Source organism: Melanerpes formicivorus, unplaced genomic scaffold, assembly GCF_026170545.1.
Source record: "Melanerpes formicivorus ecotype bairdi unplaced genomic scaffold, bMelFor1.0.p_v2 SCAF_20, whole genome shotgun sequence".
In the NCBI taxonomy this organism is placed as follows: Eukaryota; Metazoa; Chordata; class Aves; order Piciformes; family Picidae; genus Melanerpes; species Melanerpes formicivorus.
In genome coordinates this window covers 5,611,775-5,623,898 of record NW_027142372.1, presented here as the reverse complement: position 1 = coordinate 5,623,898, position 12,124 = coordinate 5,611,775, and the positions used below count along the sequence as shown (strand labels likewise).

The following is a 12,124-nucleotide window of genomic DNA, read 5'->3' as shown; positions in this document are numbered from 1 at the left end:
GTTGTTCGATAACTGGAATGGGAGACTGACTTTCAGACTCCCTGGGAGTCTGACTCTGGCTGGTTTGGCCCCAAGAGAGTGGTGCATTGGGGAATAATAACTGCAGAGCTACCAGAGTATATTTCAAGAGCATCATTCTGAGACAAAGTTCACAGATGTGAAATAGCAGTACACAAACTTCTTGCCATAAACTTATTTGCCAAGGAGAATATGCTAACAAATGAGTAAATGAAAACAATCCCTTTCAAAACAGATAGAGGCAACAAGTGCAGTCCCATATGGTAAACTAATAAAGCCTGAAATGCACTGCAATTTCACAGATGATTGAAAAAGTTGGCACACAGCAAGGTGAAGAAGTCTGCTGGCTGGTTAAGCTTTTGATAATAAAGCTGTGGGTTGACTGCTACAACTTGTGATTTCCATTTCACATTACAGACTTTCACCTGCCTTTTCATCATCTATGTGGTGAAGTAATGATAAAGCAGCAAATATGTTTTTACACATAGCAAGTTCCAAGTAAATTACACCACTCAGAAACAAGATATTACAGTCACTAAAAATAGATTTATGACAATTTCAGCTCAGTGCTCATCAACAGTCAAAAAATCTGACTACTGGAAATTATTAGACAAACAGAAAACAAAATCACTAAGCCACTACATCAATCCATAACACACATCCTAGATGCTGTTTGCAGTCTTTGTCATCTCATCTCACAAAGAATATAGAAGAAATGAAAAAAAGTACATAGGAGGGTGTGAAAAAAGAAACCGTTTCCAAACAGTTACACTGATAGAGGTCTTCAGTCTGAACATGAGGACAGCACCAAAGTTTTCAAACTGAAATGCAGAACATGAATAGGAGACTGATCATTCACTGTCCTGCACTATTAGAAGAGGCACCAAACACAAGCAGAAGGTGGCAGGTTGAGCAGACAGCATGAGCTTCCTCACCTATCCCTGTTTTGTGTATATATTACAAAATGGAAAAGTGAAGGCACTATTTGATTCATTCAGATATTTTTAGTTTGCACAACTGAAAAACCCACCAAACACAACAAAACAGGGGCTAGTGGTAACTGTGAATTGTTCTTGCAACAAGGTACTTCTGGATCTACATTATCTCTTACTTTTGGCTAAATTATCCTCTCATACAAAGCTCCAAGTACAAACTGATTTTTCCTTCATGTATATGAGCATATGGAACATTGCTCTTTTTCAACTGAAGTAATTCAAGATCAGGATAGCAACAATAATCCAAGATATCATCCCCATTTCCTCAGTAAGGGTCAGGATTGTTAGGACTGTGCTTCTCTGTCAGATGACTGTTCCTCTAAGTCCAGCGTTATCTACAATGATCACTTCTTCAACACCGTTTAAAATTAGCCATAATTTATTCTACTACTTTGAATTCTACTGTTTAGAATTGGCTATCAAGTTTTGGTTTGAAGGTATTCTGTAAATGCTTCAAGCTACCTTTTGTCAAGACTTAAATGATGAAAAATAAGTTTTAAGTGGTTTACTTCAGACTGATTAGAAGTATCAAGAAGGAAAGCTACAGCAAGAGCTGCTGTGCAGAAGCAAAGAAACAAGCATGAATCTTGTTTCTAAAACTTTTAATTATTTATATTTTAATATGCATTTTTCTGAAAGATAAGGCAGTAAAAAATAAACCTCTTACCATTGACATTAATTTTAATCTTTCAGTGCATGCTTTCACTATTTGAGCCAGTGGAGCTTTTCTAGGAGCCATGAATTTAAATACCTCAACTAGCTGAGAAATGTACTCATCCTTTACTGAAACTACTGACAGAAACATTTCTGAGATTGAAAGAATAAAAATGGTGAATTTGAGAATAAATTTATTACCTTGTGTGTAGTAAAATAATCTAAGATTAGCATCTGCAAAGAAGGCTGATAATAAACTCTGGAGTCCCCTCATATCTGAAGCCTAAAAATAAACTCATAGCAGGTGACAGCTGAGTGGAACAAATTTATCTAGCCTTCCACTTTAACACAGTGTTCAAAGCAGGATACTGTGCAATGTATCCTCTTCACAAAATACTGTGAAAGCAGGAGCCAAAAACCGATTAGTGGCCATTCACTCTGTAGGACAGAGTCTTTAGATTACTGCACAATCATAACTCCACCTTTGAGGAAAACTATTTGTTGCCCTATACAAAGCCATATTTTAGTGCACCTTGAAAATATCTTTATCTATAAAGAAACATCTCAGTGACAAAGCAAACGTCAACTTCAGTCCTCAAAAGAACTGTGTTGTTGATGGTGCAGGCCCGCGGCATTAGAAACCAGCGAAGCCACCAGCCATTCACGGAATCCGCGGGTATCTCCAGTGGAAGGCCCCATAAGGATCACTGACTCCCACTCGCTACTGTTGGCAGGGAAGTCCCACCGGGAAACGCTTTCCCTGCCCACCAAGAGCTGCGGAAACAGCTGTCAAAACAACCGACCGGTGCCTCTCTAAGAGAGAGAGCGGCACCTCCGAGCCCCCACAGCTGTCACACCGGGGCACGCCACGGCCATTTGTAGCTGTCCTGGTACCTCGCAAACCTTGAAATGGAACCAAGGCCATACATCAGCGACAGGCATTCTTGGTATCAGCACAGAGAATCCCCAAAGTGTTCCTCGACAGCCCCTGCGACAGCCCCAAACCGGCTGCGTTTCCGTCCTCCTCCAGACCGACGCCGGTAATGCCGGCGGCCCCGCTCCCGGCGCACTCACCGCCTCGAAGCACAAATAGGTCCGTCTGCTTGTCTGAATTGAAGTCGCCAAAGGCTGCCAAGGTCCCGTAAGCCTCTGCTCCGAACAGCTGAGCCGTGACGTTCTGCAGAGCTCCACCGTGATCCACCAGGGCGAGCAGCAAGCACAGCCCAAGCCAGCGGCGGCAGCTCCCCATCCTACAACGACGCGGCCCAGCTCTCCACCGCGGCTGCCCCCACCCGCATCACTTACGGCAGCAGAGGGGTGTGCCCGGCACAACAACAGGCTCGCTTCCGGAACTGACCCTGCGACTTTGCGACAACGACGTGACAGCCTACTCTCTTTACGGCTGGCATTGGTAACCAGGCTGAGGTTGTTGCCCGGCTCATTTGCTGCGGAGCCGGTGAGATAGAGGCAGCTGTCCTGGCCAGAGTGGAGTAACGGGAGTGGTGGGTCTTCATCGGGATGGCAGCGGCAGCAACGGCTCCCGCGGCAGGCCATATGGCTGATGTGAGCTGGAGGATGCTGGAGCTGCGGGCTCGCTCTAAACGTTCAGGTCTGACCTCTTGGCTTGCCCGAGAGGGGCTTCCTCTCCTTGCCAGCGCTTTTCTTCTTGTTCACTAACCACCCGATTTCCGCTTTCTTTCCTTCCATTTGCCCCGTCACTCTTGCTCGGCTCGTGCCCGGCATTGTCCCAGTGGTTGTTTTCGTCCCTCCGCCCCTCAGCTAGGAGTGTTACTCGCCGCCGACCCCGCCGCGGCCCGGCCGCTGCCGCCCCGCCAAGCACCTGTCGCCGCCGCGCGTGGGGGGGTGCGCGGGCACTCCCCACGGTCCCGCTACGCGGGGGAGTACAGCCGGGATCCCCTCTCAGTGGCCCTGACTCGCTCTGGGTGTCTCTTAAGGGTAGTCTGGTCGGTTTTTGCCGGTGCGGGACTCGTGCGGGGTGCTACCATCGGTGTTCTTGGGGAGATAGTTTTAGGCGATTAGTTTCGTTTACCCGCAGGGTTGTAAAGGTCGTATGCGGGTAGTGTTGTTGCAGTTTTTCAACGCTGTGGAACAGATGAAATATTTAAGGCACTTGTAGAAAAGTACCAACATTTACCAGATTTGTCTTTGATGCAGATTATTATTTTTTTTTTTTTTAAAGTAAGTATTTCCTGTTCTGAACTTGGACTGTGTGGCAGCTGCATAGCTCTGGGCAATCTGATCTAGTTAAGGATACCCCTGCTTACTGCAGAGGAGGTTGGACTAGATGACCTTTGGAGGTCCCTTCCAACTCGGTCCGTTCTAGGATTCTAAATTCTCGCCTGAATGAAAGGGTAATGACTACCGACTTGGCTTTAATTCCCAAAGTTCAAACCCCCAATTTTTAATTAAAGAAAAACAAACAACAAAACAAACAAACAAAAATCCACCCCCGTCTTACTGGGCCTTTAATTATTAATATTCCAGTGGAAACAGTCTTCCAAACGATCCCTGTGGTGTGTGTTTATATATCATATGTGATTGTAAAAAATCTTTCATTATTTCCATATGTTATTGGTTCCATGTGTTAGTGGTAATGACTGATGTGTACTATTACTTTGAAAAGTCAAAAAAATTAGTTGTTACTTTGTGACCAGTTCAGATTACCTGAAAATTGATTTACAAATGTAGCCATAGGGCTCTACAAGAGAAATCCTAGGTCCCAAGGCAGCATATGAATTTAGGGATTCCTATGCAGGTTCAGGCCCTTTTACTTCAGAAGACATTTGGATGATTTTAAATGCTTGAGGGTGTTTTGGTTTTTTTTGCTGCCTTCTACTTTTTTTGTTAAAAGTGTAAGAAAGTGTCTTCTGTGACAATTACAGGTTGTTATTATACTTAATTTTTCCCCCTATTTGGAGATATTTTGTCATTTATGTAGTAACTGAAGAAATTTACTCAAGAAACAAAGATGATTTTAGTTAAAATGCTTTTCTGGTAACAGGGTTAATGTAAAAATAAAGTTTTATCTCTAAGCAGGTAGTATTTTATCTATTTGCAGGTAGTATACTTATCTAAAAAGGAAAATCATGTTCTTGTTTCTCAAATTTACTTCTGCAACTTTTAAAGTAAATGGAAATTTACATAGTTTTCGAGCTCTTCTACTTCCTTTCTGTCACTATCAAAAAGAGGCATGGTTGGCACAGTTACTGAAAGTGGCTGAAACTTCTGAATTGGCTGAGGTCTGTGTTCAAGAGTCTCAGTTTACAACCAGTACTGTTTGTTTTGGTGAGTTTTTAGTATGATGATGCTTGGAATAAGATGCAGTAAGCATGGAGTGTAGACATGTGCCTGAAATGCACAAGTGGTTCATGTTCTATAGTTGGCAGTATCATAGTATCAGTTGAGACCCTATGTTGTAGGAAGTAATCCATATCTTCACGTTTATGTATATTAAATCATGAATTACACTTTTGCCAGTAAGCCCAAAATTTACTGAGATTTTTTTTTCCCTTTCCTTGAGCAATAAAATACTGCTTCATTTGTTGCTGCCATGGTAATTACTTGTTAGGGGCAGATTATAAAAAATATTCAGTAGTTGGTTGGATTGCAGCCTTTGAAATTTATGGGTTTTAATGTAACCAAAATTTCTTTAAAGATCTGGGAAAAAAAAATTCTCTTGTTTTACTTTCCAAACTGGAAGATGTTCTACTTCAAGTAATTGAGATGTTCAGTACAATCAGCAATAAATATAACTGCAAGAAACATCTTTGTGTAAATTCCACTTGGGATAAGAGCAGTACTGTGCATAAGCAGAATTTAGTTTCCCGTGTTTGCTATTACTTAACACTTTTATTTGCACTAGTTAAGTCAGTATTTTTATTTAATCTTGAAATATATCTAATATATTTTTATTCAGCACCTTTCAATGTTAGTAAGAAAATTCCTCATGAATACAAAGGGCTTTGTGTAGACTGTGTCATTCTGCTTGGATAAGTTTTATGGAAGTAAAAGCAAACTAAAACGAATTTTTAGGGTACAAGAGGGAAACAAAATTTCATGGGACTTCACTACCCTTTGTGCTATGCACTGTGTCATGTTAATAACTCCACTAACATTGCTTTCACTTAATTCAATGCTGATTGTCTTTAACATTTACTAAATGGTTTTGACAATTGCTGTAGCTTAGCCTGAGACGTTTGTGATTAGCTGCACCAATTTGAAATGGCCAGTTTGGATGATGACAGATCCTCCTCTGCGCATGCTTTTGTAAAATTTGGTAAGTGTGCAGTTCTGTGTTTTGTTTCTGTTTGTGGTTATTTAACCAAAAAACAACTGTGTTTTGTGTTTCATGCAGTGTTTTATGCTAGCAGTTCTTTAGCACTGGACCGTAGAACTTGAAAATGTAAGCTCTGTCAGTGAAGATTTCTGAAAATTGAATCTTAGATTGAAATCTGCTGTTCAGCTCTTCCTGATTTGTTTGTATTCTGTGTTCTTGGCAGTCTCTCAGTGTAACAGTCTGAACTGGAATTGCTCTTTTAAGATGAGTCACATGAAAGGTACACTAAGAACAGTGTTTAGAATTAGAGAACCCAACATGTGTGGTTTACAGATTAGAAGTAAAATTTTCAGTCAGTCATTGTTCCAAAGCTTGACTTCTGGAAATTAAGAGGAAGCAAAATAAAACTCTCTGGCACAGCTTATCGTCAAGTACAACAGAAGCTGAAATTTATGAAGTTATCGAGACTGCTACTGAATTAGCTCAATATATTTTCAAAAGAGTTTGACTGGAACAGATATGTCCATGCATGAAGCTAGCTGATCTGTCTGTGTTGAAACAGAGCAGCGGTACCAGTGATAGTGAGAGTTACCAGGTAAGGTGTCTCTTACCTGGTCTCTTCAGATATCTCTTACCATAGCTGAGTCTGCCTTGACTATAGCAAATGTCAAAGGACATGCAAAGTGTTGACACTGTAATAAAAAAAAACCAAAACAAAAAACCTCTTTCCTAATTGTTATATTGATACTTGATGTCTTCATTGTTATGATGCAAAGCAGTTTTTTATTTGTAAGACTACAGGTTTGAGTTCTCATAAATGACGATGACTGCCTTGAACATCCTGGATGATTTCCTGCCTTGCTTGCACAAGTAGCAGACTTGTTCATTTTGTTATATTTTGGTTATGTGAAGCTTCTGTGTACTGGCATGACAGTCAGTGTTTTATTTCTGTTGTTCAGTAACTTCTGTTAGTTACTGTCAATCCTGAAATCAGCCGTTTCTCTGTAGGGAGAAATCACTTCAGATGATAATAAAATAGAGAAAGGACAAAACAAATGGGTACATTTTTTTTTTTTCTTTCAGATTCTATTTGAATTATATGCACAGTCTAATGTGCCTTTTTTTTTCCCCTTAGATAAATAATAGTTGAAAGGTTTTGTCACTTTAAAGCTATTTAAATAAAAAAAATACAAGCTTTTACTCATTTTTACCTCTGTTGTTATCATCACTCAACCTGTGTAACACTTTGTACTTTATGTTTAGTCCTAATGTTTATTCAGATAAAGGAATAGCTTAACTACCTTTTTCTTTCCTTTTCCAACCCCTCCCCTGGCTTTTCATTACCATATTTTATTAAATTGTAGAACAGTTCAGTTTGGAAGGGATTTTAGGAGATAATCTACTCCAGGCTCATGCTTAAATCAGGTTCAGCTATGTGATCATCGTTTCCTCCTATATGTAGTGATTGTAAATCCCCACCAGCAACAGCACAGTTGGTACACATTAGGTTCATAGAATCAGAGTTCAGATACTTATATGTGAGAAGTGGATTTTCCTTCTAGTGGATGTGCTCCTGAAAACTGTTTTCTAGTATTACCTTGCTCAGCTACATGGGTTTGGATTTAGAAGCAGATGTATTTCATGGCAGACAACTATTGGAATGAACTATTTTGTATCAAACGGCATTGCTTTCCAGTGCTGTATTAAGTCTGAGCTCAGGAGAGATTGCATGAGAATTCTCAAGGGAAGGGAATGTGATGTTGGGAGGATATGATTGGTTCATATAATATAATTTCATAAACTTTGCTGTGTGAAGAAATTAAATCCTCTGTGGTCCCAGTGACTTCTGTAATGTGAAGATGTTATTGCTCATGCTAATACTGGGTAATGAAATTTGTGACCTGAAATCCAGAACTTGTTCATGTCTTGAGTGCTGGATTGCATCCAGAACTACTGTTGCATCAGCAAACTGTGGACAGTTTTTATTCTCATCAGATACAGAAACAAATCTGTTCTTCTAGGTTGTGGGTTTTTATTCTGTCCATGCTGACTTAGTTGTGCAAGTGAACATTTTCTTCTTCAGACATGCAAAATGTTGGAAACAAAATTCATGTCATATTGCTTTCTATTTGTTTGTGATTGGACTTCAGAGAGTTTTGTGTTTGCTTGTCTGGGTTTTTTTAATTCTGTACTTTGAAAATTTCGAATCCTTATGGAAATATGCAAATCTTTATCCATAGAGCAGATACAGAATTCCATTCTCATGTGCACTTCAGTATCTGTAATTGCTGCCATCCTCAAGGATGTGTGGGTGTTCCATGCTTCAGTATATACCAATATGGGAGTGTGGTTTCAAAATGTTGACCGTATCTTTTTAGTCTGAGTATCTAGGCAGTTTATAGTTTTTCCCTGAAGAGCAATTAATCTTAATCTGAAGTCTAACTGGAATAAAAATGAAGCAGATGGGAAGGTACTTTAACATCAGGGTGATACAATATTCCCAGCCTCTGGAGGTTGTATACACATAAGTTTTTACACTGCTAATAGCTCACCTCAGAGAACTTAGCCTAATTTCCTACAGTTTTGTATTCCACTTTTAAAAGGTAACAAAATTTTAGTTTTTTCCTGAAATAGTTGTACATTTGAGTTTCATCTGCTGGATAACACTTTCATATTTTCCATGTCTTAGCTAAGTCTGAATTATCTTGTCTGTGTTTTACTTGGGTTCTACATTAGTAGCTGATGCCTCTGTTAGCCTCTGGGCTGTTGCAGATTTTTTTACTCTTCTTGAATACTTTGGAAGGGAATTACTGTCCTTCTTAGTAATTCTCCAACTTGAAGAATGGTGAAATCAGAGTACTCTGGAACCTGCAAGTGTAGGAAATGAAAGGGTATTAATTTTAATACAGAATATCGATATAGTATATCTGAAGATAAATAGGAATTAATTTGACTTGCAATCAAGCTTCTTGAGTGTTTGCTTATCATACATTAAATATATTAGTACAGGAAGTAACACCTTGATTTCCTATCTGTGTGGTTTTTTAGTGACTTTGACTTTAGTGACTTTAGTGACTTTAATTACTGACATGTGGCAATCTGCTTCTGAGGTAAGGAAATGATGGGCATACTGCTGTGTACCCTATTTAAATTTTGTATAGGGTTGTTACAGTTCTATACAGCTGAACAAATAGTAAATCAACAAAGTATTATTATAATTTTTTTAAATATTCCTAGCATATCTACTTACCTGCATGAAATAAATCTCACTCTATATGGTTACAAGGCAATGGGCTATTTATGAAAAATAGTGTTGGATATCCTCATTCTGTTTCTTCTGAATGTTAACATAAAAACTAAGAACTCAATGGTGCTATTTGCATATATCATTCTTTAAGTGTTGCAATCTTGCTGCTGTCCTTATTTTTTTTTCTCTTCAGTTTGAAGAGCTGTTTGAATTAGTTTTTGATTGGGGTTTTTTGTTTGTGGTTTTTTTTGGGGGGACAGGTTTTTGTCTTGCTGAAATCAGCTGTTACGTAGATTCTGGAAAACACTATAGATGGGCTTTTTTTAGCTAGCCTAAAAATAGCTTCCACTGGGTCATGGTCTTGCTACAAAAACCACACAGAAGGAGCAGCTAGCTTCATGATTGTCCTCTCTGTTTCTTAGTTTTGATTAGATTATTATGCTAATGAAATTTACCACAGTATTTATCTAGCAAAATGCTGTAGACACCCAGCAAAACAGAAATTTTATAGATGCTAACAAGGAATTAATGAAGAGTGCATGGAAAACATTGATTTTCGTTGTTTCTTTAAGCAAATTCTCTTAGTTGGAGTAATTTTAATGAATGCTTTAAGACATAAACCATTACTTTTTGTCAGTTTGAATTGATTTCACCTTTTAATTTTACCAGCAGTCTATTCTGTCTGTTTTAATTCCGCTAGTAAAGTTTCAAATATGTAAAAGAATTTACACAAATGGTGGTGCTTGGACATGGTAATTGCTCTTTATTCTGTTGAGTCTGCACAAAGTTGAAATCTTTGAATACTCTGAAGTAGAAGAATATGTCTTTTTGTTCACAATACCTTTATTTTGTTTCTCTGTTGGCCACAGAGGGTCACAGGTTGACTGGTAAGTGTGTGAAGCAGAACAACGTACTTTAGAAACCTTTAACTTGTCTGTTTCCCTGTAAAGGAAGTAAAAAAATGAAATTGGTTTGAAAATTTGTTTAAATTGGTTCAGAATGTTGATTTTTAAACAGAGGGAACGAAAGCTGTGATATATTACAAGCTTTGTTTTCCATTACAGAACAACTTCATTACTTTTAGCTTTGGGTTTTTCTAGGCAGCTTGAATAAACTGAACTCTCTGCTTCCCTCTCAGGCCCTTTCCCCACATGCACTTGTGTGTAACGTAACCTTTCCCAATAAGTAAAGGAAAGCTTGTAGGGGAAGCTCAGATGTATTGGTAAAAGTCACCACAAAGTCCACACACAGCAGACCCACAGCAATCTGCTCAAGAAGGGGTGGGGTTTTTTTAACTACTCTGGGTGCAAAGTCAAAGTATGGGAGGTGAAGTTTGAGTTATCAGGGGCAAGAAACATTTTTCAATCTCCCTACCAAGGGAACATTACTAAAACTTCTGTCAGTGCTCCACACACATTGATTTTGTTTGGATGAGAGTCCTGTATATGGACAATCTCCTGTCTAATGCTCAGAGATGTGCTGGGAGTGCAAAAGAGGCAGCTTTGAATAGGAGCACTCTGCTGCATGCTGCCAGAGAGGCTTGGCTGGCAGGGCTTCCCTGGCAGCTCATTTCTTGGAGCTTTTCAGAAGGACAGTGTGCAGTCAGGAAAGGGGAAATTCTCATTATTCCTGTTAGCAAATGGCTCTGGGGGAGACCTTGCCATCCAGAAGACTGAATAAAGCCAAAATGATTTATGGAAGTGGAACAGTTAGAAGCTGGTTCATCTCAATAATTTTAAAGAAATTGTGTCTTTCTGATAGCTTATTTCAGCTAGTAGGAAAATGTACTTTTCAGGTGCAAGTAGGGAAGCAGTCAATATGTAGGACACTGGGAAGGAAAGATGTGGGTTTCATAACATATTTCTCTGGAATGTAGCTAATTTGGAGGCTGTCTGTGGAGTAAGTAGTTTAAGCTTAGATCTTATGTGAGAACAAGCCAACGCTTTTTGTCAAGATTCATGATTTTAGAAGGCAAATAGGGAAGTAGTAGTAGTAGAAGTTAAATTTGGACTACTATTGTTCCTCTTCTGTTTTTCTACAGACAATTCCTGAAGATGTGTAGAATACTTAACTTCTAAGAAAATGTTCCTAGAAAATGCATACATTTTAATAGGCTGTCTTCATTAATTAAACTATACAGTTATGTAGCATTTGCTGTAGCTGAGCATCTAGAAGGCATTAGACATCCAGATAGAGGTCTTATTTGTGTGGACAGCTGCTGTATAAAAATGTGTAGAGAAATTTATTTTTGGAGACTATAGAAATGGTAACATTTTATTTTATTAAACTGAAATTTGATAAATTGTGGGTTTATGTAATATGAAAAAATATATTGCAGTAATTTTTGACAGTAATTCAGATCTTGATTTTTGTTTTTTTTCTGTTTTCTTTTTTCCTAGGTTCAATTTATGAGCCACTTAAAAGTATTAACATTCTAAAACCAGAGGGGGAAAGTCTGTGGAATAAATTAGATCATTATTACAGAATTGGTAAGTAAAATGAAAGATACTCAGCATAACTTACTAAAATATGTACAGGTATGGTTATACTTACAGTGATGGTTATGACAGTAATCAGCTTTGGTTTAAAATAATACCTACAGTCTTTAATAAGGATTTTTACTTTCTGAGAGATAAAGAATTCTGTAATTCAATTTCTCATAAGATTCCTGAGATAATGTATTGGGATAGTTCATACATTGCTGGAAAAATCATGAACCATAAACAGCATTCAAAATTATCTTCTGTATTTGCTAAATGGTAGAAGAGATTCTTGAGTTGCACCTGAAGGTCTTGGATGGGGAGGGGTAAAAGTAATCTGGTGACAGGTTTTGGTGTTTGAACTAACTTAGATATGAATTAGAATTGATATTTACATGTTAAATGTCATTGCTTCAATATTTCTACTTGAGGA

General features: G+C 38.6%; 2 protein-coding genes across 5 annotated transcripts in view; one reads left to right on the top strand and one right to left on the bottom strand.

Annotated features, from left to right (window-relative positions):
• ITFG1 (integrin alpha FG-GAP repeat containing 1) overlaps positions 1 to 2,968 on the bottom strand; it is a 78,612-nt gene extending 75,644 nt beyond the window's left edge. Inside the window, exon 1 of the mRNA XM_068150584.1 lies at positions 2,742 to 2,968. Within this exon, the coding sequence (XP_068006685.1) occupies positions 2,742 to 2,916 (175 nt within the window). The 5' untranslated portion in view covers positions 2,917 to 2,968. The remainder of the gene's footprint in view (positions 1 to 2,741) is intronic.
• A 112-nt stretch (positions 2,969 to 3,080) lies between these two features.
• PHKB (phosphorylase kinase regulatory subunit beta) overlaps positions 3,081 to 12,124 on the top strand; it is a 71,900-nt gene continuing 62,856 nt past the window's right edge. For 2 of the 4 annotated variants that reach the window (XM_068150571.1, XM_068150572.1), the window contains exons 1-2: positions 3,081 to 3,276; positions 11,611 to 11,700. In XM_068150571.1, the coding sequence (XP_068006672.1) occupies positions 3,186 to 3,276; positions 11,611 to 11,700 (181 nt within the window). In that variant the 5' untranslated portion in view covers positions 3,081 to 3,185. Of the gene's footprint in view, positions 3,277 to 5,869; positions 5,965 to 10,080; positions 10,099 to 11,610; positions 11,701 to 12,124 lie in introns of all 4 variants that reach the window. The other 2 variants (XM_068150573.1, XM_068150574.1) reach the window with 2 other exon arrangements.